Here is a 20,004-nt window from a genome sequence, read left to right as displayed (position 1 = left end):
GGAATCGTGTGGCCCAGGCCCCTTCCCCAGCTCCCCGCCCGCCTGCACCATTGTTCTTGGTGCTTTTCTGTGGGGGCCCCAGGCCTGACTGGGCAAGAAATAGAGGAGGACTCTGCCGGGCACAGCGGCTTACGCCTGTAATCCCAGCACTTTGGAAGGCCTTGGTGGGCAGATCACGAGGTCAGGAGTTCAACATGGTGAACCCCCGTCTCTACTAAAAATACAAAAATTAGCTGGTCCTGGTGGCATGCACCTGTAGTCCCAGTTACTCCGGAGGCTGAGGAAGGAGAATCGTTTGAACTCGGGAGGTGGAGGTTGCAGTAAGGTTAGACCGTGCTACTGCACTACAGCCTGGGCAACAGAGTGAAACCCTGTCTCTAATAATGAGTAAAATTTTAAAAATCAGAAGTTCTGGCAACACAAGGCCCCTGGTTTGCAGCACACCAGCCAGTACAGCCTGAGAAGTAACCAGCCTCTGTGGGTGGGACTGGGCGTGGCCATAGCCCTCAGTGCCCACCACGCCCTGTCCCCTTCATCCAGGCCCATGTCTGAATGACACTGCCTGACTGTCCTGTGGGTAAGTTTTTGAACCCTCAATCCCTAGATTAGACCCTTCCTCACCCTACCTGGTCCGTCTGGTTCCGCAGGAAGATGCATTTGCCCCCAGGCGCTTCCCAGGAAAGGCTCTGACTATAGGACAGTTAACCAAAAGCAGTGTCATGGTTTGGCTGTGTCCTTAACCAAATCTCATCTTGGATTTTAGTTCTGATTCTCATGTTTCATGGAAGGGACCTGGTGGGAGGTAATTAAATCATGGGGGCGGTTCCCCTCATGCTGTTCTCATGTTAGTGAGTGAGTTATGATCTGATGGTTTCGTAAGGGGTTTTTCCCCTTTGCTCCACACTTCTCCTTCCTGCTATCATGTAAAGAAGGAAGTGTTTGCTTCCCCTTCTGCCATGATTGTAAGTTTCCTGAGGCCTCCACAGACATGTGGAACTATGTCAGGTTTTTTTTGGCGGGGGGGGGGGTTTGATTTTTTGTTTTTAGACAGCATCTGGCTCTGTCGCCCAGGCTGGAGTGCAGTGGCACCATCTCAGCTCACTGCAACCTCCTCCTCCCAAGTTCAAGCGATTCTCTTGCTTCAGTCTCCCCAGTAGCTGGGATTATAGGTGCCCGCCACCACACCCAGCTAATTTTTGTATTTTTAGTAGAGACAGGGTTTCACCGTGTTGGTCAGGCTAGTCTCGAACTCCTGATCTCATGATCCACCTGCCTTGACCTCCCAAAGTGCTGGGATTAGTCATGAGCCACTGCACCCAGCCCTGTGAGTTAGTTAAACCTCTCCTTTGTAAATTTCGCAGTCTTGGGCAGTTCTTTATATTAGCGTGAAAACGGACTAATACACCAGGTAAAGTGAAGCAGCTGGAATGTGAAGGCACCAGGCCTTTGCCACCCTTAGCCCTGCAGGAACAGGAAAGGGCGGAATGTTGTCAAGCCTGGAGGGAGGTGGAGGTATAAAGAGGGGTTCACCTGGTGGGCACTGTGATTATGGAGGGACAGCGTGGGAGCAAGAGAGTTCCCCAACCCTGCCCTTCTGCACCCTGTCACCTGCCAATGCTGCCCATGGCCCAAATCCACCTATAATGTGGAGGGCAAGGGACCCCAGGGTGTGTAACAGAGAGTCAACAGCTCCATCCCAGCCTTAGAACCCTCCACCCTGTCAGGCAGGGATACCAAATCATCCCAGCATCTCCTTGGATCTCCTCTTATATTGTCCTGACCTAATACTTAATCCAAGACTCAATTTCTTCCTCTACCTCGTCCACAGATAATTTCTTTTCCTTTCTTTTTTCCTTCCTTCCCTCTCTCCCTCCTTCCTCCCTCCTTCCCTGCCTTTCTTCCTTCCTTCCTTTTTCTTCTCCCTCCTTTCCCTTTCCTTTCTTTCCTTCCCTTTCCTTCCCTTTTTCCTTTCCTTTCCTCTCCCCTTCCCTTGCCTCCCCTTCCCTCCCCTTCCCCTCCCTTCCTTTTACCCCCCTTCCTTTCCTGTCCTTTCTCTTCTCTCTATCACCCAGGCTGGAGTGCAGTGGTGTGATCATAGCTCTACTGCAGCCTTGACCTCCTAGGCTCAGGTGATCCTCCTGCCTCAGCCCCCTGAGTAGCTGGGACCACAGGCACGTGCCACCATGCCTGGCTGATTTGTTAATTATTAATATTTGTAGAGATGGTGTGTCCCTATGTTGCCCAGGCTGGTCTCAAATTCTGGGCTCAAGTGATCCTCCCAATGTGCTGGGATTACAGGTACGAGACATCTCACCTGGCCCCACCAGTGATTTTTGCTTCTTGCTCCAACAGCACTGCTGAGGGACTGAGGAGACAGAGGGGAGGAAGGAAGCTGGTGGGGCTTAGGTGTCCTTGGCCTTGGGGAGATGCTGGACCAGTCCTGGGCCACCTGCCTCAGGATGCCTCTGACCTGAGGACAGTTGGTTTTCAAAAACTGTGGTTTAGTTGGACCTTCCTGTCACTCACTACTGAACTCAGTCTTGATAGATTTCCCCAAATTAATTTGAAGAAGGAAGTAATTAAAAAGCAGGCCGGGGTTAGCACATGCCTGTAGTCCCAGCACTTTGGGAGGCTGAGGCAGGAGGATAGCTTAAGGCCAGGAGTTTGAGAGTAGCCTAGCAACATAACAAGACCCTGTTTCTACACAAATTTTTTTAAAATTAGCTAGATGCAGTGGCTCAGGTCTGTAATCCCAGCACTTTGGGAGGCTGAAGAAGGAGGATGGCTTGAGCCTAGGAGTTCAAGACCAGCCTGGGTAATATAGCGAAACCCTGACTCTACTAAAAATTTAAAAATTAGTTGGGTGTGGCAGAGCATGCCTGTAGTCCCAGCTACTTGGGAGGTTGAGAAGGGAGGATTGCTTGAGCCCAAGAGGTTGAGGCTGCAGTGAGCTATGATCGCACCACTCCAGCCTGGGTGACAGAGGAAGATTCTGTCTCCAAAAATAAAATAGCTGGGCACAGTGGCTCACGCCTGTAATCCCAGCACTTTGGGAAGCTGAGGTGGGTGGATCAGCTGACGTCAGGAGTTTGAGACCGGTCTAGTTAACATGGTGAAACCCCATCTTTACTAAAAATACAAAAACTAGCTGGGCATAGTGGCACGGGCCTGTAATCCCAGCTATTCAAGAGGCCGAGGCAGGAGAATTGCTTGAACCCAGGAGGCAGAGGTTGCAGTGAGCCCAGATTGTGCTATTACACTCCAGCCTGGATGACAGAGGGAGACTCCATCGCGAAAATAAATAAGGCCGGGTGTGGTGACTCACGCCTGTAATTCCAGCACTTTGGGAGACTGAGGCAGGCGGATCACCAGAGGTCAGGAATTCGAGACCAGCCTGGCCAACATGGCGAAACCCCATCTCTACTAAAAAAATATCTATATACAAAAGTTAGCCGGGCATGATGGTGGGTACCTGTAATCCCAGCTACTCGGGAGGCTGAGAGGTGGGAGAATCGCTTGAACCCAGGAGGTGGAGGTTGCAATGAGCCGAGAATGCGCCCCTGCACTCCAGTCTAGGCAACAAAGCAAGACTCCATCTCCATAAATAAATCAATAAAATATTTTAACTTAATCACCTCCGTTTAAAACAAAAAAGAAATCTAATGGATTGCAAAAAGTAAACGCTTTTTACACTAATACAATTTCCGTGTCACTCATATATCTATGAGCAGTTGGTGGGGTTGGGGCTGAGGGAATATCCAAGGATACTCATGAAACAGTTCCTGGGGTGTCATCTGCCTGGCTCCTGCCCCATCCTCCATGGTGGATGATGGCAGTCAGGAGGGTGCCCACCCACCCAGTGATTGACGTGAAGCTTGTCTATGCTTCAGCCTTCTTGTGACTCATCAGCAGGGACACAGGGGATGTGGAAAGGTTCCAGGCATCTCGGGTTTTGGAATTCTGTGAGGCCAAGGGCATATCTCTGTTCAAGCACATGGGCTTTGGGCCTGCCCCACATCTGCACAGACTCACCTGCAGGGACTGGAACCTTGGCTCTGCAGAGCTCCCCTTCACTCAGTTCTCAGGACTTGCTCAGCCATCTCTTCCTACAGGAAGCCCTCCTGGGCTCCTCTTGAGCTCTCACATCAGGGGCTGGCAGGGAGCCTGGTGCAGAGGGATGCTGAGGTATGCCCCCACTGAGCCTCCGTGTGCCTGGAGTAGGCTGAAGGCAGTAGTGCTGCTATTAAAACCATACCCCAGGCTGGGCATGGTGGTGCACACCTGTAATCCCAGCTACTGAGGAGGCTGAAGCACGAGAATGGCTTGAACCTGGGCAGTTGCAATAAGCCGAGATTGAGCCACTGCACTCCAGCCTGGTGGCAGAACGAGACTCCTGACAAAAAAAGAAACCATACCCGAGGCTGGGTGGCTCATGCCTTTAGTTAGTCAATTCTCCGATTGCTATCAAAAACAGCCAGAGACTAGGTAATTTACAAAGAAAAGAGGTTTAACTGGCTCCTGTTTCTGCAGGCTGTACAGGGAGCATGGCTGGAGTGCAGTGGCGCGAGGAAACGTATAATCATGGTGGAAGATGAAGGAGGAGCCAGCACTTCACATGGCCGCAGCAGGAGGAATGAGAGAGAGGGGAGGGGTGCCACACACTTGTAAACAACTAGCTCTCACAAGAAATAGCTCTCATGATGACAGCTCCAAAGGGGATGATGTTAAACCATAAGAAATCGCCCCCATGATCCAATCACCTCCCACCAGGCCCCACCTCCAACACTGGGGATTACAATTGACCATGAGAAGTCGGGTGCGGTGGCTCACACCTGTAATCCCGGCACTTTAGGAGGCCGAGGCAGGTGGATCACCTGAGGTCAGGAGTTTGAGTCCAGCCTAGCTAACCTGGTGAAACCCCGTCTCTACCAAAAACACAAAAATTAGCCAGGCACAGTGGCAGGTGCCTGTAATCTCAACTACTTGGGAGGCTGAGGCAGGAGAATCTCTTGAACCCAGGAAGTGGAGGTTGCAGTGAGCTGAGATTGCACCATTGCACTCCAGCCTGGGCGACAGAGTGAGACTCCATCTCAAAAAAAATAAAATAACAATTGAACATGCGATTTGGGTGGGGACACACATCCAAACCATATTATGCCTATACTCCCAGCACTTTCAGAAGCCAAGGTGGGAGCATTGCTTGAGCCCAGGAGTTTGAGAACAGCCTGAGCAACATAGTGAGACCCTGTCTCTACAAAAAGTAGAAAAAATTAGCCAGGTGTGGTGCGTTCCTGTAGTCCCCTACAAAAAAACAAAAACAAAAACAAACAAACAAAAAAAAAACGGGAAAAAAAAAACCAGAAACCAGAGCTGAACAGTAGTTAAAATCGTAAAAACAGATTTTATTCAGGAACTATTGCAATGGGGAAAGAGACCTCAGTATAGAACTGGGCTCAATTCTGAATCCAGCAGGACAAGTGGAGACTTCCAACCCAGGAGCAGGTTGAAGTGGGGTGGGGAAGTGGGTGGCTGGATGGAAAAATACCAAGGGGTGGGGGGTTCTGGTTGAACTGACTGCCAGGATCCTGGCTGAAGGCAGGCGAGAGTGATCAGAGGGCACCTGGCGGGTGGTGGGAGAGAAGGGATTTGATCAGATAGCAAGGGTGGGGATTCTGGCTAAACTGACTTGACAGGATTTTTGCTATAGCTGGGCAATGCAGAGACGGGCACAGATGCTCAAAGGTCAAGGCTGAGTGGAGAAGAGGCTGAAGTCCCAACAAGGAAAGAGAAAGACCGTGTTTCCAGCCCTGCATGCTTCTCCGTCAGCACCTGAGACCCAACTGCCACCTGCTCCTTCCCATTCCATTTCGAAAACATGGACTTGATCTAGCCCTGCCTGGTGGACACATGTTTGTGGGTACCAGGAGGGAGGAATCTGCTCCTCCTGTCTGCCCCGACAGTCCCTAGTGGACAGTCACTCCCAGCAGGCCTTGCAGCTGCCTGGATGGGAGATTGTGGTAGACTCGGAGCTGGGGCAGGGAGGACAGGCTTCTTCTGGAAGGGCAATGGGCAGGTGGTATCCTGGTCTTTCATAGTGGTGTCAAGGACCACAGAACCAGGCCACATTCTCCCCATGCTGATGTTCCCAAAGGAATCAGTTTCCTGCTGAACAGTAATTCCCATTTATAGGGAATTATTGGGCAGTGCCTCATGCCTGTAATCCCAGCACTTTGGTGGGTGGAGTAGGGGTGTGCTGAGGTGGGAGGATTGATTGAGCCCAGGAGTTTGAGACCAGCCTGGGCAACATAGCAAGACCTCACCTCTACAAAAAAAATTAAAAATTAGCTGGGCATGGTGATGTGAGCCTGTAGTCCCAGCTACTCAGGAGGCGGAGACAGGAATGAGCCCAAGTTCAAGGCTGCAGTGGCTATCACTGCACCACTGCATTCCAGCCTGGGCAATGCAGAGCAAGACCCTATCTCACCAAAAAACAACACAATTCCAGTTTCCACAGCTTAACTCTGTCACCTTGAAGTCTTGTCACCTCCCACCTGGTTCCCTTAAACAGACTTTGGATGGCTTCCTGCTGTCCATCGGGACCCCATGCCACACCCCCATCCACCTTGGCAAGTCATGACCTCCCCCCCTGCCTGATGCCTTTCATGGCCACCACGGACCCCCTACAGGAGCAAGAAGTTGCAACCACAGGACCACTGAAGACCCCTGGATTTGCCCCCAGCTTCCACCTCAGGCTCTTGCTCAGGACAGATGCCCCCACGACCACTGCGTCCCCTTCTCTGGCCACCTTTTGCTGAAATACGACCTGTCCCCATGCAAGCCAGGGACCTCCTCGTTCTACCATCCCTCGATTCCTGGCTTGTGACTCTCAGGCTGCACCTCACGGTTGGGACTTGAGGAAGCCTTGCCCTACCCCAGGCCTGATGCCATGAGCTGGAGGCCCTGGCTGCCATGACAGCCAGCAGCCTGGTGCAGGAGCTCAAGCTGAGGCTGGAGTGGGGGGCTGCCTTCCTAGTGCCCCCACCCACCTCTGTCACCCACCCTCCAGTGCCCTCCAGGGGAGAGAAAGCTTCCCGATAACAGGCCAGTTGCTGGCTGGGCCGAGCAGCTACGTCCACGCGGGTATCTGCTTTTCTTGTTCTTGCTGTTTCCTACTCTCTCGGTGCACAAGCCCAGGCAGGCGGTGTCTCTGGGGCAGACTGCCAATCACGGCTCTCCTCCTTCCTCCTGCTCATGTAAGCAGGAGGGTGACGGGTGCTCCAGCCGCAGACATAGGCTGCTGGTCCTCCTCTTTCCCTAAGCCGCCTCCAGTTGGCAGAAGGCCTGGTGACCTACATGTGGGAGATGTGGGGGGGCATACTCTGTTTTCAGGGATTTGTTTGTTTTTGAGATGGAGTCTCGCTCTGTCATGCAGGCTGAAGTGCAGTGGCACTATCTCGCCTCACTGCAACCTCTGCCTGCTGGGTTCAAGAGATTCTCTTGCCTCAGCCTCCCAAGTAGCTGGGACTACAGATGCCTGTCACCACGCCCAGCTAATTTTTATATTTTCAGTAGAGATGGGGTTTCACCACGTTGGCCAGGCTGGTCTCGGACTCCTGACCTCAGGTGATCCTCCCGCTTTGGCCTCCCAAAGTGTTGGGATTTTGAGCCACTGCACCCAGCCTGTTTTCAGTATTTGATGGAATGGGATTGGGTTCCTTTGTCTGATGTTCCTCATGTTTCCAGCCCACCAGGTGCCCTGTGGGGAAGCAGGTAATTGGCAGAACTTCTTGTATCTAAAACTCCACCCACCAAGTCAAAAAGGGGCATCAGGCCAGGGGTGGTGGCTTGCACCTGTAATCCTAGCACTTTAGGAGGCTGAGGCGGGAGAATCACTTGAGCCCAGGAGTTCAAGATCAGCCTGGGCAACAAAAAAAATAATAAAAAATAAGCCAGGTATGGTGGTGTGTGTCTGTAGTCTGAGCCATTCAGGAGGCTGAGGTGGGAGGATCCCTTGAGCCCAAGAGTTGGAGGCTGCAGTGAGCTATGATTGCACCTGCATTCCAGCCTGGGCAACCGAGTGAGACCCGGCCAAAAAAAAAAAAAAAAAAAAAAAGGCAGCCAAAGGTAACCATCACCCACCCCCCACAAACAGGCAGGTCCCTGTTGTTACCTTATGGGGAAGTGTTGCTACCAGACTCCACTTGCCAGAACTACACCATGGTCTCAGGGCAGGCTGCTGAGTGGCAGAACTCGAAACACAGATCGATTAGTGAGTGATGCATTAAGGCCATGCTCCCGGGGGTGCTGGAGTAAGAGAAGTGGGCCAAGGAAGGCGAGGAAGTCAAGTAGAGATGCAGCCCCCAGCAAAATCCTGTAAGGGAGGCTGGGCTTGGTGGTTCACACCTCTAATCCCAGTGCTTTGGGAGGCTGAGGCAGGAGGGCTGCTTGATTCCAGGAGTTCAAGACCAGCCAGGGCAACATGTGAGACCCCCCATCTCTACAAAAAAATTTTTTTGTAATTAGCCAGGTGTGGTCCTGTAGACCCAGCTACTCAGGAGGCTGAGGCAGGAGGATTGCTAGGGCCAAGGAGATCGAGGCTGCAGTGAGCTGAGATCACACCACTGCACTCCAGCCTGGTCAACGCAGAGAGACTAGAGTCTCAAATAAGTAAATAAATAGGGCCAGGTACGGTGGCTCACGCCTGTAATCCCAGCACATTGGGAGGCCGAGTCGGGCAGATCATGAGGTCAGGAGATCGAGACCATCCTGGCCATGATGAAACCTTGTCGCTACTAAAAATACAAAAATTATCCAGGCATTGTGGTGCGCACCTGTAATCCCAGCTACTCCAGAGGCTGAGGCAGAATTGCTTGAACTCGGGTGGCAGAGGCTGCAGTGAGCTGAGATCGTGCCACTGCACTCCAGCCTGGGCAACAGTGTGAGACACTTTCAAATTTTTAAAAAAAGCCAGACATTGTGACATGCACCTGTAGTCCCAGCTACTCAGGAGGCTGAGGCAGGAGGACTGCTTGAGTCCAGGAGTCTGAGGTTGCAGTGGTAGAACCACTGCACTCCAGCCTGGGCAGCAGAGTGAGACCCTCTCTCAAAAAAGAAAGAAAGAAAGCAAACCCCTGACAAGGTACAGTGGCTCACACCTGTACTCCCTGCAGTTTGGGAGGCTGAGGTGAGAGGACTGCTTGAGCCTGGGAGTTTGGGACCAGCCTGGGGAAGACCGAGACCTTGTCTGTATAGGAAAAAAAAAAGAAAAAGAAAAAGAAAAAGAAAAAATTACAGGCATGAGCCAGGTGTGGTGGCTCATGCCTGTAATCCCAGTGCTTTGGGAGGCTGAGTTGGGAGGATCACTTGAGCTCAGGAGTTTGAGACCAGCCTGGGAGAAAGAAAAGAAAAAAGAAAAGAGGGAAAGAGAGGAAAGAGAGGAAGGAAGGGTGGAGGGAGAGAGAGAGGGAGGGAGGGAAAAAAGGAGGGAGGGAGGAAGAGAGAAAATAAAGAAAAGGAAGGGAGGGAGGAAGGGAAAGGAAAAGAAAGGAAAGGAAGAAAGAAAGAGAAAGAGGGAAGGGAAGGAAAGGAAGGGGGAAGGGGAAAGAAAAGGAAAAGGGGTGAAAGGGGAAAGGAAGGGAAGGAAAGGAAGAAAGGAAGGAAAGAAAAAAGAGAAAGAAAAGGAAGCCCCATGGAAGGACACAAAATCCAGAGGTGAAAACACCAAGACAAGGATATTGTATTTCTGTATTTTATTTTGTTTCTGTTTCTCACTTACCAACACATGTGTAAAATGTAGCAGGTGTGTTAGTAAAGGAGAAGCAGCTGGGGAGAGAGGGGCAGGAATTAAGCAGCCACACGTGAAGAGTCAGGTGGGGCAGGAAGTGACTGGGGGCAGAGGCGGCAGGTGGCCTCCTCCCCACCCCACCTTCCCACAAGGCACCAGCAACTGCTGTTGCTCACAGCCCCTGCCCCAGACGATTTGGTAAACGTGATAAAGAGCATTGCTCCCAATCCTTGTCCCATTCTTCCCCCAGCCCCAGCCATGGGGCAGAGTCTGCTCAGGCAGCCCTCCAAACCCCCATAGCCTGACACAGGAGAAATATGCCCCAGTCTCCCCATGCCTGACCCTGGGTGGCATCTGAGAAGCACGAAGCTGATGGAGTCCAGGGGCCATAGTGAGGCTACCCCAGAGCTCCTTCTGGGGGACCCTCCTTCCAGACTTTGGAGAGCTCTCCCAGAACGCCCTCTGCTTCAGCCACAGGCTCTTATTCAAGAGGACATTAATGGGGACTGGGGAGACTGGGGGACATGGCAGCAAAGGCCAAGAACCTGCCTCCAACGCCCGCCAGAGCCCCTGGTTTCCTGGAGGGAAGGTTCCACCTTCCACCCAGAGCAGGACTTCCTGGCTTCGATTTGCACATTGACCCCGTGAACAGTCTGACCCTGTGTTGATGAACACAGGCGTTTTCATCAGAATTATACCCACCCTGACGAATTTTCATCTTAGAAAGTATTTTCAAGGCAAATGCCACTGAGGACGATTCAATGCCTTGATCAGTTTCTACATAGTGCAAACAAGTTTGCTTCCTCCCCGAATATCTCCTTGGGATCATTTTCACCAGGATCGAAGCTTTTCCGTGTATGTTCACCACGTCTTTGATTTCCTGGTAGGTGTCCTGTCCTCGTCCAATGTCATTCACTGTCTCGCCACTGGGAGTTTTTCCTCTTTTGTAGTAAGACCAGTTTTCCCAAGGGGGAAATTTTTGGCAGGCCCCTCTAAGGGCAGAGAAACGCGTCCCGTGTGCTGTTTTAGCCCCAGTCTGCTTCTCTTTTGGCGGATGGTTTTTCGGTTTTTTTGTGTTGTTTTTTTTTCTGGCGGTGAATCTGTGATCCTTGGTATTTCTCAGGGAATCCGGGAATGATGATGAGGATGTAAGCCTTTCACTCCAGGGATATTCCAGGATGCCTCCAGCGCCCACGAACCCGGGTCGAGGAGCTTTTCAGCTGGAGGCGGGTGGGGGATCCCCTCCCGACCAGGCAGCCCTGATCATGGCCTCACAGCGCCTTGTCTGGGGGCGCAGTGGCCGCCGCGGCCTGGTCCACGCGGGCTGGGCCGCCGAGGGCCGCGGGCCGCGAGGTTCGCAGCAGGCCGAGGCCCCGGGAGCGGCCCGCGCCGTGCAGCTGGCGCTCGTGGCGGCGGATCTGCACCTTGTGGCGGAAGCGCTCGCCGCAGTCCTCACACACGTAGGGCCGCTCGCCCGAGTGCGTCCGCCGGTGGCGCAGCAGGTTGGAGGAGACGCTAAAGCGCTTGCCGCAGTCCCCGCAGGCGTAGGGTCGCTCCCCCGTGTGCGTGCGCTGGTGCTGCACGAGCGCTGAACTCTCGCTGAAGCGCTTGGCACAGTAGGAGCAGGCGTAGGGTTTCTCACCGGTGTGGATGCGCTGGTGCGTCACCAAGTTCGAGTGCTGCGAGAAGCCCTTGCCGCACTCACCGCAGCGGTGTGGCCGCTCGCCCGTGTGCGTGGCCTGGTGGCGCACCAGGTCCGTGCTGCGGCTGAAGCCTTTGCCGCACTCCCCGCAGATGGTCGGCCGGTCTCGGGCACGCCGTCGCCGCCGCTGCCGCGCGGGGGTCAGCGCCGCGCTGCCCGCCGGGCCCGGGATGGCCACTACTGCCGGCGCGGCCACGGCGGGCAGCACCATGAGCTCCTGCAGCACCACGTACCCCGGAGGGGCCACCACGACCGCGGCTGGAGCCCCGGGGACCGCCGCTCCGCCGCCTCCTGCAGCTGGCACCAGTTCCAGCTGCAGCTCCGGTTGCACCGGGGTCAGCTCCAGCTGCACCTCTTGCTGCTGGGCGCCCAGCTCCACCGGGGTCAGCTCCAGCTGCACCTCCTGCTGCTCAAGCTGCTGCTGCTGCTCCAGCTGTTGCTCCAGCTGCTGCAGCTGCTCCTGCAGTTTGAGCTGCAGCTGCCGCTGCTCCTGCTGCCGCTCCAGCTCCTGCTGCCGCTCCAGCTCCTGCCGCTGCTGCTCCAGCTCCTGCTCCGACCCCAGGTCCACCGGCATGAGCTCCAGCTCCACCTCTTCCTCCTCCTCGGGCTCCAAGGGAGGAGGCTGCAGCTGTTGCTGCTGTAGCTGTTCCTGCTGCAGCTGTTCCTGCTGCTGTTGCTGCTGCTGCTGTAGCTGTTCCTGCTGCTGTTGGAACTGTTGCTGCCGTAATTGTTCCTGCTGCCGTAGCAGCTGCAGCTGCTGTAACTGTTCCTGCTGTTGCTGCAGCAGCTGTTGCGTTTGCACTTGCTGCCGTAGCTGTTCCTGCTGCTGCAACACCTGTGGCTCTTGTGCTTGCTGCGGCTGCAACTGCTCCTGCTGCTGCTCTTGCACTGGCTGCGGCTGTGGCTGTGGCTGCTGGTACATTAGCTGCAGTTCTGATTTCAGTTCCTGATGGTGCATGGATGGGTGTTTTTCCTGTAGTTGAGACTGCTGCTGGTGCCCGTCTTGCTGCTGCTGCTGCAGTTCTGAGTGTGGCTGTGGCTGTTGAACCTGCTCATGCTGCTGCTGCAGCTCGGCCTGCTGTTCTGACTGGTGCAGTGGCAACTTCCGTTTTCCTGGCCGGGCTTCCTCAGCGATTTCACTGGCCCCCACCAGGGCTGAGACTGCTGGCCACTGTGGACTGCTGCTCCCCTCTTGAGGCTCTTCCTCCTCCTGACTCTCGCTCCCACCACTGCCACCTGTAGAAGAAATGGCAGGAAGCCAGGAAAGATCTACAGGAAGCTCTCTGGTCCAGACCTTAGGGCCTGACCCTTAACCTGCCCTCAAAGACACACTAACACACTCTTAGCTGGAGCCCAAAAGTGCTGGATCAAGTAACAATAGCAGCCCAGAAGAAACTAAAATGCTGCAGGGGAGGAGGGGTGGCTTGGAAATGTGCCCAGGTAGCTGAGTGTGGTGGCTCACACCTGTAATCCCAGCAGTTTGGGAGGCCAAGGTGGGCAGATCATGAGGCCAGGAGATCAAGACCATCCTGGCCAACATGGTAAAACCCTATCTCTACTTAAAAAAAAATACAAAAATTAGCCAGATGTGGCAGTGCACTCCTGAAATCCCAGCTACTTGGAAGGCTGAGACAGGAGAAATGCTTGAACCTGGGAGGCAGAGGTTGCAGTGAGCCGTGAACATGCCACTGCACTCCAGCCTGGGTGATGAGTGAGACTCTACCTCAAAAAAAAAAAAAAAATGTGCCCAGGTAGCCAGGCACAGTGGCTCATGCTTGTAATCCCAGCACTTTGGGAGGCTGAGGCAGGTGGATTGCCTGAGCTCAGGACTAACTTGCTCAGGAGTTTGAAACCAGCCTGGGCAACATGCCAAAACCCCATCTCTACTAAAAGTACAAAAAATTAACCAGGCATGGTGACGGGTGCCTGTAGTCCCAGCTACTCAGGAGGCTGAGGCAGGAGAATCTCTTGAACCCAGGAGGTGGAGGTTGCAGTGAACTGAGACAGCACCACTGCACTCCAGCCTAGGCAAAAAAAGAAGGGGAGGAAGGGGAGGGAGGAAGGAAGGAAGGGGAGGAAGGGGAGGAAGGGGAGGAAGGGGAGGAAGGGGAGGAAGGGGAGGAAGGGAGGAAGGGAGGAAGGAAGGAAGGTGCCTAGGGGACTGCTGGTAATCTCCCTCTGGACCCCAGCTCCCTGATCCCTCCTTGGAGCCTCCCTTTACACAGGCTCCATGCTCTGATCTTGACACTGACACCAGCAGGGGTGCCAGGGGCTCCCAGACCATCCCCTGAGAAGGCTCCTGTGCTTAATCACCCTCCAGTGGAAACCACTGAACCGCCGCTCCAACGGCCAAGCCATCAACCCCGTGCTGAACTCCGACCTCAGTTTACAGCCATACCTTAAACAAATGAAACTCCCCTTCTCTGTAAATAATAAAGAATTTCTATAAAGCTGCCTGAAGTGTTACCACAAGTAGTTTCCCCAAATCACCAAAGTGTCAGAGAGGCCACTAGGTTCCAGGCAGGAAGTCCTCAGTTCAGAACCTGTCTCTACCAGTCGTGAGGTATACAACCTCCTGCAGGCTCACAACCCTGTCTCTAAAATAGCTCAGTGATACCCACACCATCCGCTTGAAGAGTGCCACAGGGAGAGCCCTGGCACAGTCCCTGGATCCTGATAGATGCCTGAAAATTCCCTCTCTCTGCAGGTTAGGACTGGTTTGCAAAGTAATGAAAAATACCAAGGAGACTGGGAGTGTTTTAGATTGTCATTCAGGAATAAAAACGACTAACTCGGCTGGGTGCGGTGGCTCATGCCTAAAATCTCAGCACTTTGGGAGGCCGAGGCAGGTAGATCACCTGAGATCAAGAGTTCGAGATCAGCCTGACCAACATGGCAAAACCCTGTCTCTACTAAAAATACAAAATTAGGCTGGGTGTGGTGGCTCACGCCTGTAATCCCAGCACTTTGGGAGGCTGAGGTGGGCGGATTACCTGAGGTCAAGAGTTAAGACTACTCTGGCCAACCTGATGAAACCCTGTCTCTATTAAAAAATACAAAAAAAAAAAAATTAGCGGGGTGTGGTGGTGGGCACCTATAGTCCCAGCTACTCGGGAGGTTGAGGCGGAGAATTGCTTGAACCCAGGAGGCGGAGGTTGCAGTGAGCCAAGATCATGCCACTGCACTCCAGCCTGGGCAACAGAGCGAGACTCTATCTCAAAATTAAAAAAAAGCACTTCTCACAGACTCATTGACCAATTGGACAACCTCTAAGAACCTCAGCTTCCTCCTCTTTAAAAGGAGCTAAATACTTTCCAGGAACATCGGTGGAATTCGGGTAAATGTAGAGACGCAGCAGTGTGTGGGACACAGAGTGAGTCCCGCATAAACAGCACCACTCCGTTACCACGCTTCTCTTTCTGTACCGTGTCCACCCTGAGTTTCTCGTTTTGAGTGTTACTAGTGGGCTATTGGAAAATCCTAATTCTTCTTTTCAATGTGACCGAAGGAGGGGTTCTCCATTTTCAAATCTGATTTTAACATCTCTTTTCCCTAGAGTGTCATATGTTTTCCATTTTGTAATGGAAGGCAATGGTTTAATTTATAAAAGTTTGTTTTCTGGCCACTTTTCCAGGAATATATTGACTTAATAAAACCAAGGGAAGGCCAGGTGTGGTGGCTCACGCCTATAATCTTTACAGGTGTGAGCACTTTGGGAGGCCGAGGTGAGCGGATCACGAGGTCAGGAGATTGAGATCATCCTGGCCAACATGCTGAAACACCATCTCCACTAAAATACAAAAAATTAGCTGGATGTGGTGGCACATGCCTGTAGTCTCAGCTATTCGGGAGACTGAGGCGAGGGAATTGCTTGAACCCGGGTGGCAGAGGTTGCGGTTAGCCGAGATGGAGCCACTGCACTCCAGCCTGGTGACAGAGCGAGACTCTGTCTCAAAACAAAACAAAACAAAACAAAAAAACCAAGGGATATGGTGAAACCCCATCTCTACTAAAAATACAAAAATTACTGGGTGTGGTGGCATGCACCTGTAGTCCCAGCTACTCAGGATACTGAAACAGGATAATTGCTTGAACCCAGGAGGTGGAGGTTGCAGTGAGCCAAGACTGAGCCACTGCACTCCAGCCTGGGTGACAGAGTAAGACTCCATCTTAAAAAAAAAAAACAAAAACCCCTCAGCAAGGAGATCTGTATGCATATAATTTCCTCTAGTAAAATATTCCTAATAACCTTTGCTTAGGCTAATGGATCCATGAGTGTGTTTTTCATAGACACTCACAGTAGCTGGGGGAAAGCACATGGTAGAAGAAGACAAGGTGAAAACTGTCCCCCCAGCATGTCCAGTGTCGATGGACACTCCCTTCTCCCATCCCTGCTCGGAGCAATGGGGCAGATCATGCCTCGGTGTGAATCTCCTCCTTCCTGGTGCAGTCTTGACCACAAGCCACTCTGACTCCTTGGGGCAGCAATTTCAGTGTTTTTGTTTGTTTGTTTGTTTGTTTTACTGTTGTTTTTGAGACAGGGTCTTGCTCTTGTCACCCAGGCTGGAATGCAGTGGTGTGATCTCAGCTCACTGTAGCCTCAACCTCCCAGGTTGACGCGATCCTCCCATCTCAGCCTCCCAAGTGGCTGGGACTACAGGTACACACCACCATGCCTGGCTAATTTTTTTTTTTTTTTTTTTTTTGAGACGGAGTTTCACTCTTGTTACCCAGGCTGGAGTGCAATGGCGCGATCTTGGCTCACCGCAACCTCCGCCTCCTGGGTTCAGGCAATTCTCCTGCCTCAGCCTCCTGAGTAGCTGGGATTACAGGCATGCGCCACCATGCCCAGCTAATTTTTTTTTGTATTTTTAGTAGAGACGGGGTTTCACCATGTTGACCAGGATGGTCTCGATCTCTTGACCTCGTGATCCACCCGCCTCGGCCTCCCAAAGTGCTGGGATTACATGCGTGAGCCACCGCGCCCCCGGCCCGCCTGGCTAATTTTTTAAAAATTTTTGTAGAGACGGGGTTTAGCCACATTGCACAGGCTGCTCTCAAACTCCTGAGCTTGAGCGATCCACCTGCCTTGGCGTCCCAAAGTGCTCACACCTGTAAAGGTGTGATCCATTGAGCTAGACCCCAGCATTTTCAATGAAGGCATTTTAGTAAACATCTAGTTCAATGTTCATGTGTATACCTTCCCAAGGTTTTGTCAGTTAAATTTCCAAGTCAGCAGGGTCTTACTTTTTTTTTTTTTTGAGACGGACTCTCACTTTGTCACCAAGGCTGGAGTACAGTGGCATGATCCCAGCTCACTGCAACCTCCGCCTCCCAGGTTCAAGTGATTCTTCTGCCTCAGCCTCCCGTGTAGCTGGGATTACAGGTACCCACCACAGCCGGCTAGTTTTTGTATTTTTAGTAGATACGACGTTTCACCATGCTGGCCAGGCTGGTCTTGAACTCCTGGCCTCAAGTGATCTGCCCGCCTCAGCCTCCCAAAGTGCTGGAATTACAGGATAAACCACCATGCCCGGCCAGAAGGATCCTTCTTGACTTCACACGTCCCCATCCCACCCCTCCAATTCCCTTGGTCCTTTTCATGCTCTGTCCTGCCCTTCCCCAGCCCCCCACTCAGCACCCTTAAAGCACAGAATGGAAACTAGCTCTCATGAGTGTGGTCACCAAAGAAGATTTGCCCGGAGTGGGTCCCAGAGGAAGAGACCTTGGGAGGTTCTACAGTACCACATCTGCCCCTGGGCATCGGCTAGAGAAAAACAGATGTGAGCAGAGGTCAAGGGAAAGTGGACAAGCTTAAGAAACCACCAGAGAGAAGAATCCACAGAACCAACATCTGAGGCAGAAGGGACAGGAAGAGAGCCTATCAGTGCCTGAATCCGATCTAGGAAATTGAGTGGAAATTGAGTCAGGAGCTGCGGTGAGGTAGGAGGATGGTGGAGGCTCCCTGGCTGCCAGGGAAACACAGCAATAAGTTCCAGCCAGTATGAGTCCAGTCAGCACACATATGGGGGCCGGGGAGCCCCTCATCAGCCTGGCCTCAGTCTGCCTGATAAAGCCACTTCGGAAAATCGCAAGGCAGAGTTGCTGGTGTTACTTAACACAGCTGAGGTTGGCTGGTGTGAGTCCATGCGGCCTGCCCGCCACCCTTGGGCCTCTTTCTGCCACAGCAGGCAGCCATGGGGCTCTGTCAAGGGATCCCCCCCAGGCCCTCACCTGAGAGGGTGTCAGGCCCTGGGCCCCCATCTTCAAGACATCGAAGTTCCAGCACGAAGGTCTCAGTGGCTGGCCCCACCTCCATCCTGGCGGTCAGACCCAGATTCCCGGGAGTCGGCTGTGCTGAGAGAAAGGAAGGAGGCGGTTCAGATGGGCTGGCGTGCTTGGAGCCCCCGCCAGGTGGCACAGGCCCTTCACCTCTGCCTCTGGCCACCCAGAGCAGTCAGCTCCATCCCTGCTGCAACTACAGGACCATCCAGGCCACAATGAAGATCAGGGAGTCTGGGAGGCCTGGAGGCTCAGGGTCAGGAAGGTGGCAGCTGCACGGGACCCTGTTCCTGCACAGAGGCAGGGCTGCCTCTCCTGACGTTTCACAGGGGGACAAAGAGTAGGGTAGCCCCACTGAGACACAACTGTGGGTATCAGCCCTTCACAAGGGAGGGAAGCTGGAGTCACCAAAAGATATTCAGGGTAGGGGGCTCTGGGGCCAAAGAGAGACTGTCCATCAATAACTTGCCTCCTTCAATTCTTTTTTGACATAGGGTTTTCTCTATCACCCAGGCTGGAGTGCAGTGGTGCGATCTCCGCTCACTGCAACCTCCGCCTCCTGAGTTCAAGTGATTCTCCTGCCTCAGCCTCCTAAGTAGCTGAGGCTACAGGTGCGCGCCATCAAGCCCAGCAAATTGTTATGTTTTTTATAGACGATGTTGCCCAAGGCTGGTCTCGAACTCCTGGCCTCAGGCGATCCTCCTGCCTCGGCCTCCCAAAATGTTGGGACTACAGGAGTGAGTCACCGCTCGCCGGCCCCTTTCAATTCTATTGCCTCCCTGGCCTGCTCTGACAAGGCCACCAGCAGGCCACGTGTATCAGGTGCCACCCCAGCTCCCTAGCAAAGCAGGTGTCCAGAGCACTGTCACCCACGGCCTGGCCCTGTGCCCAGGTGCTCCTGAGAGTCCGCCCTGGCCCGTGCAGAGCTGGCCCCTCTCCCCTAAACAGGCCAACTCCAGACCCCTCTAGCCTCGCGCCATCCAGTCCAAACCCTCTCGAGGGACACGTCCCCGGTGGCCTCACCTGGTGGAGCATTTCCTGCTCCCGGGGCAGCCTCTGCGCTAGGGGAGGTGTGGTCAGCAGAGGCTGCGAGGTGAAGGCCACGGCGTGCAGCCGGCTCCTTCCAGAGGCGCCTCCATCCAGAAAGAGCCGGGAGGCGCCGGGGCACCCCAGGGGCTTTCTGGGCACTCGGGAGGGTCCGTGCCGTCTGGGCTGCCGAGGTCGCCCTGGGCCAAGGGAAGGGGCAGAGAGGAGCGGCCGAGCAGAAGTTGGCGGAGACTCTCGGGTGGAGGCCGGGGCGGGAGGCAGCGCCCCGAATCCAGCGCGGAGCTCAGGCCGGCCCCGAGGGACCGTGGCGGGCAGCCGGGTCCAGGCCGGCGTCCGGGGTCGGCACCGCAGGGTGGCCCCGCCTGGGGTCGGCGGCGGCCAGGCGACGCGGGTCCTCGGGGGCTACAGGTGCCCGGAGCCCGCAGGCGGCCTGGGCCGGGCTGCGCGGGGGCCAGGGCAGGGAGGGGAGGCGGGGGGCGGGCGCAGCGGCCAGGTCCCGCTGGGCTCGCCCGCCCGCCCGGGAGTGCGTCCGTGCGGGCCGCGGGCCGGGCCGGGGGCGGGGGCGCGGGGGCCGGCACAGGAAGTCCCCCCGGCATCCGCATCCTGTCCCCCGCCCCTGCCGCCCGCCGCGCCCCCGCGCCCCCGCGCCCCGGCCCCCGCCGCCGCCGCCGCCGCCGCCGCCGCTCTAGGCAGCCGCAGCTCGGTGAGCTTAACCCTTCCCGGCCCGGCCACTCACCCGGCCCGGGGGACACGATGCGGCGGCCCCTGGGGCGTCCCGGGCCGGCCGGTGCCGAGCGCAGCGTGCGCTGTGCCGCATCCCCGCTGCGCGTGTCCGCGCGCCACGGTTGGCGACTGTCGCTGCCTGGGTGGGGGGTGCCCAGCCGGATTCCTGCAACCCCCTGGAGGACAGGCGTGGCCTCGGGGCTTCCCTGCCGGGGTACAAATTGTGGCTAATTAGCACTCAATTCTTTGGCACTCGGAGAGGGAGGGAGTGGGCGCCATCCGGTCCCGGCCCCAGCAGGCCCTGGAGAGGCCACCCAGGTCCGCACCTTGGAGCCCTCCTCTTGGACCCCTGGACTGGGGAGGGGAGGGCAGGCCAGTAGGGAGTGTGTGCCTCCCTCCCCCTGTTCGGCTACTGTGACCCGCATTGATCAAATGGGGCCACCTTGGAGAACTGGCAGAGCTGGAA

At 54.7% G+C, this 20,004-nt stretch overlaps 1 protein-coding gene across 2 annotated transcripts; it reads right to left on the bottom strand.

The window, feature by feature from the left end:
* Nucleotides 1–11,055: 11,055 nt before the first annotated feature.
* ZNF853 (zinc finger protein 853) lies at nucleotides 11,056–18,980 on the bottom strand. Of its 2 annotated transcripts, none has more exons than XM_064376462.1 (3): nucleotides 18,792–18,980; nucleotides 17,721–17,843; nucleotides 11,056–12,722 (listed from the first exon to the last, which is right to left on the bottom strand). In XM_064376462.1, exons 2-3 carry the CDS (start codon nucleotides 17,803–17,805, stop codon nucleotides 11,056–11,058), a joined length of 1,752 nt encoding a protein of 583 aa, XP_064232532.1. In that variant the 5' UTR covers nucleotides 17,806–17,843; nucleotides 18,792–18,980. The 2 variants fall into 2 exon arrangements, with proteins under 2 accessions (XP_064232532.1, XP_021527373.2); XM_021671698.2 differs by having other exon boundaries at nucleotides 17,721–17,838.
* Between the last annotated feature and the right edge of the window lie 1,024 nt (nucleotides 18,981–20,004).

The sequence above is a fragment of the Aotus nancymaae genome, unplaced genomic scaffold (genome assembly GCF_030222135.1).
Source record: "Aotus nancymaae isolate 86718 unplaced genomic scaffold, 86718_ANA_hifiasm-v0.15.2.pri h1tg000015l_0, whole genome shotgun sequence".
Classification (NCBI taxonomy): Eukaryota; Metazoa; Chordata; class Mammalia; order Primates; family Aotidae; genus Aotus; species Aotus nancymaae.
The sequence above is the reverse complement of the archived record's forward strand: the minus strand, read 5'-3'. Positions and strand labels throughout refer to the sequence as shown.

What these genes read in the sequence shown, in the direction of transcription:
- ZNF853 (XM_021671698.2), bottom strand. An exon ending in AGGGCCTGACACCCTCTCAG is followed by an intron (nt 12,723 to 17,720) that starts GTGAGGGCCTGG and finishes TTTCTTCTACAG; the next exon opens with GTGGCAGTGGTGGGAGCGAG.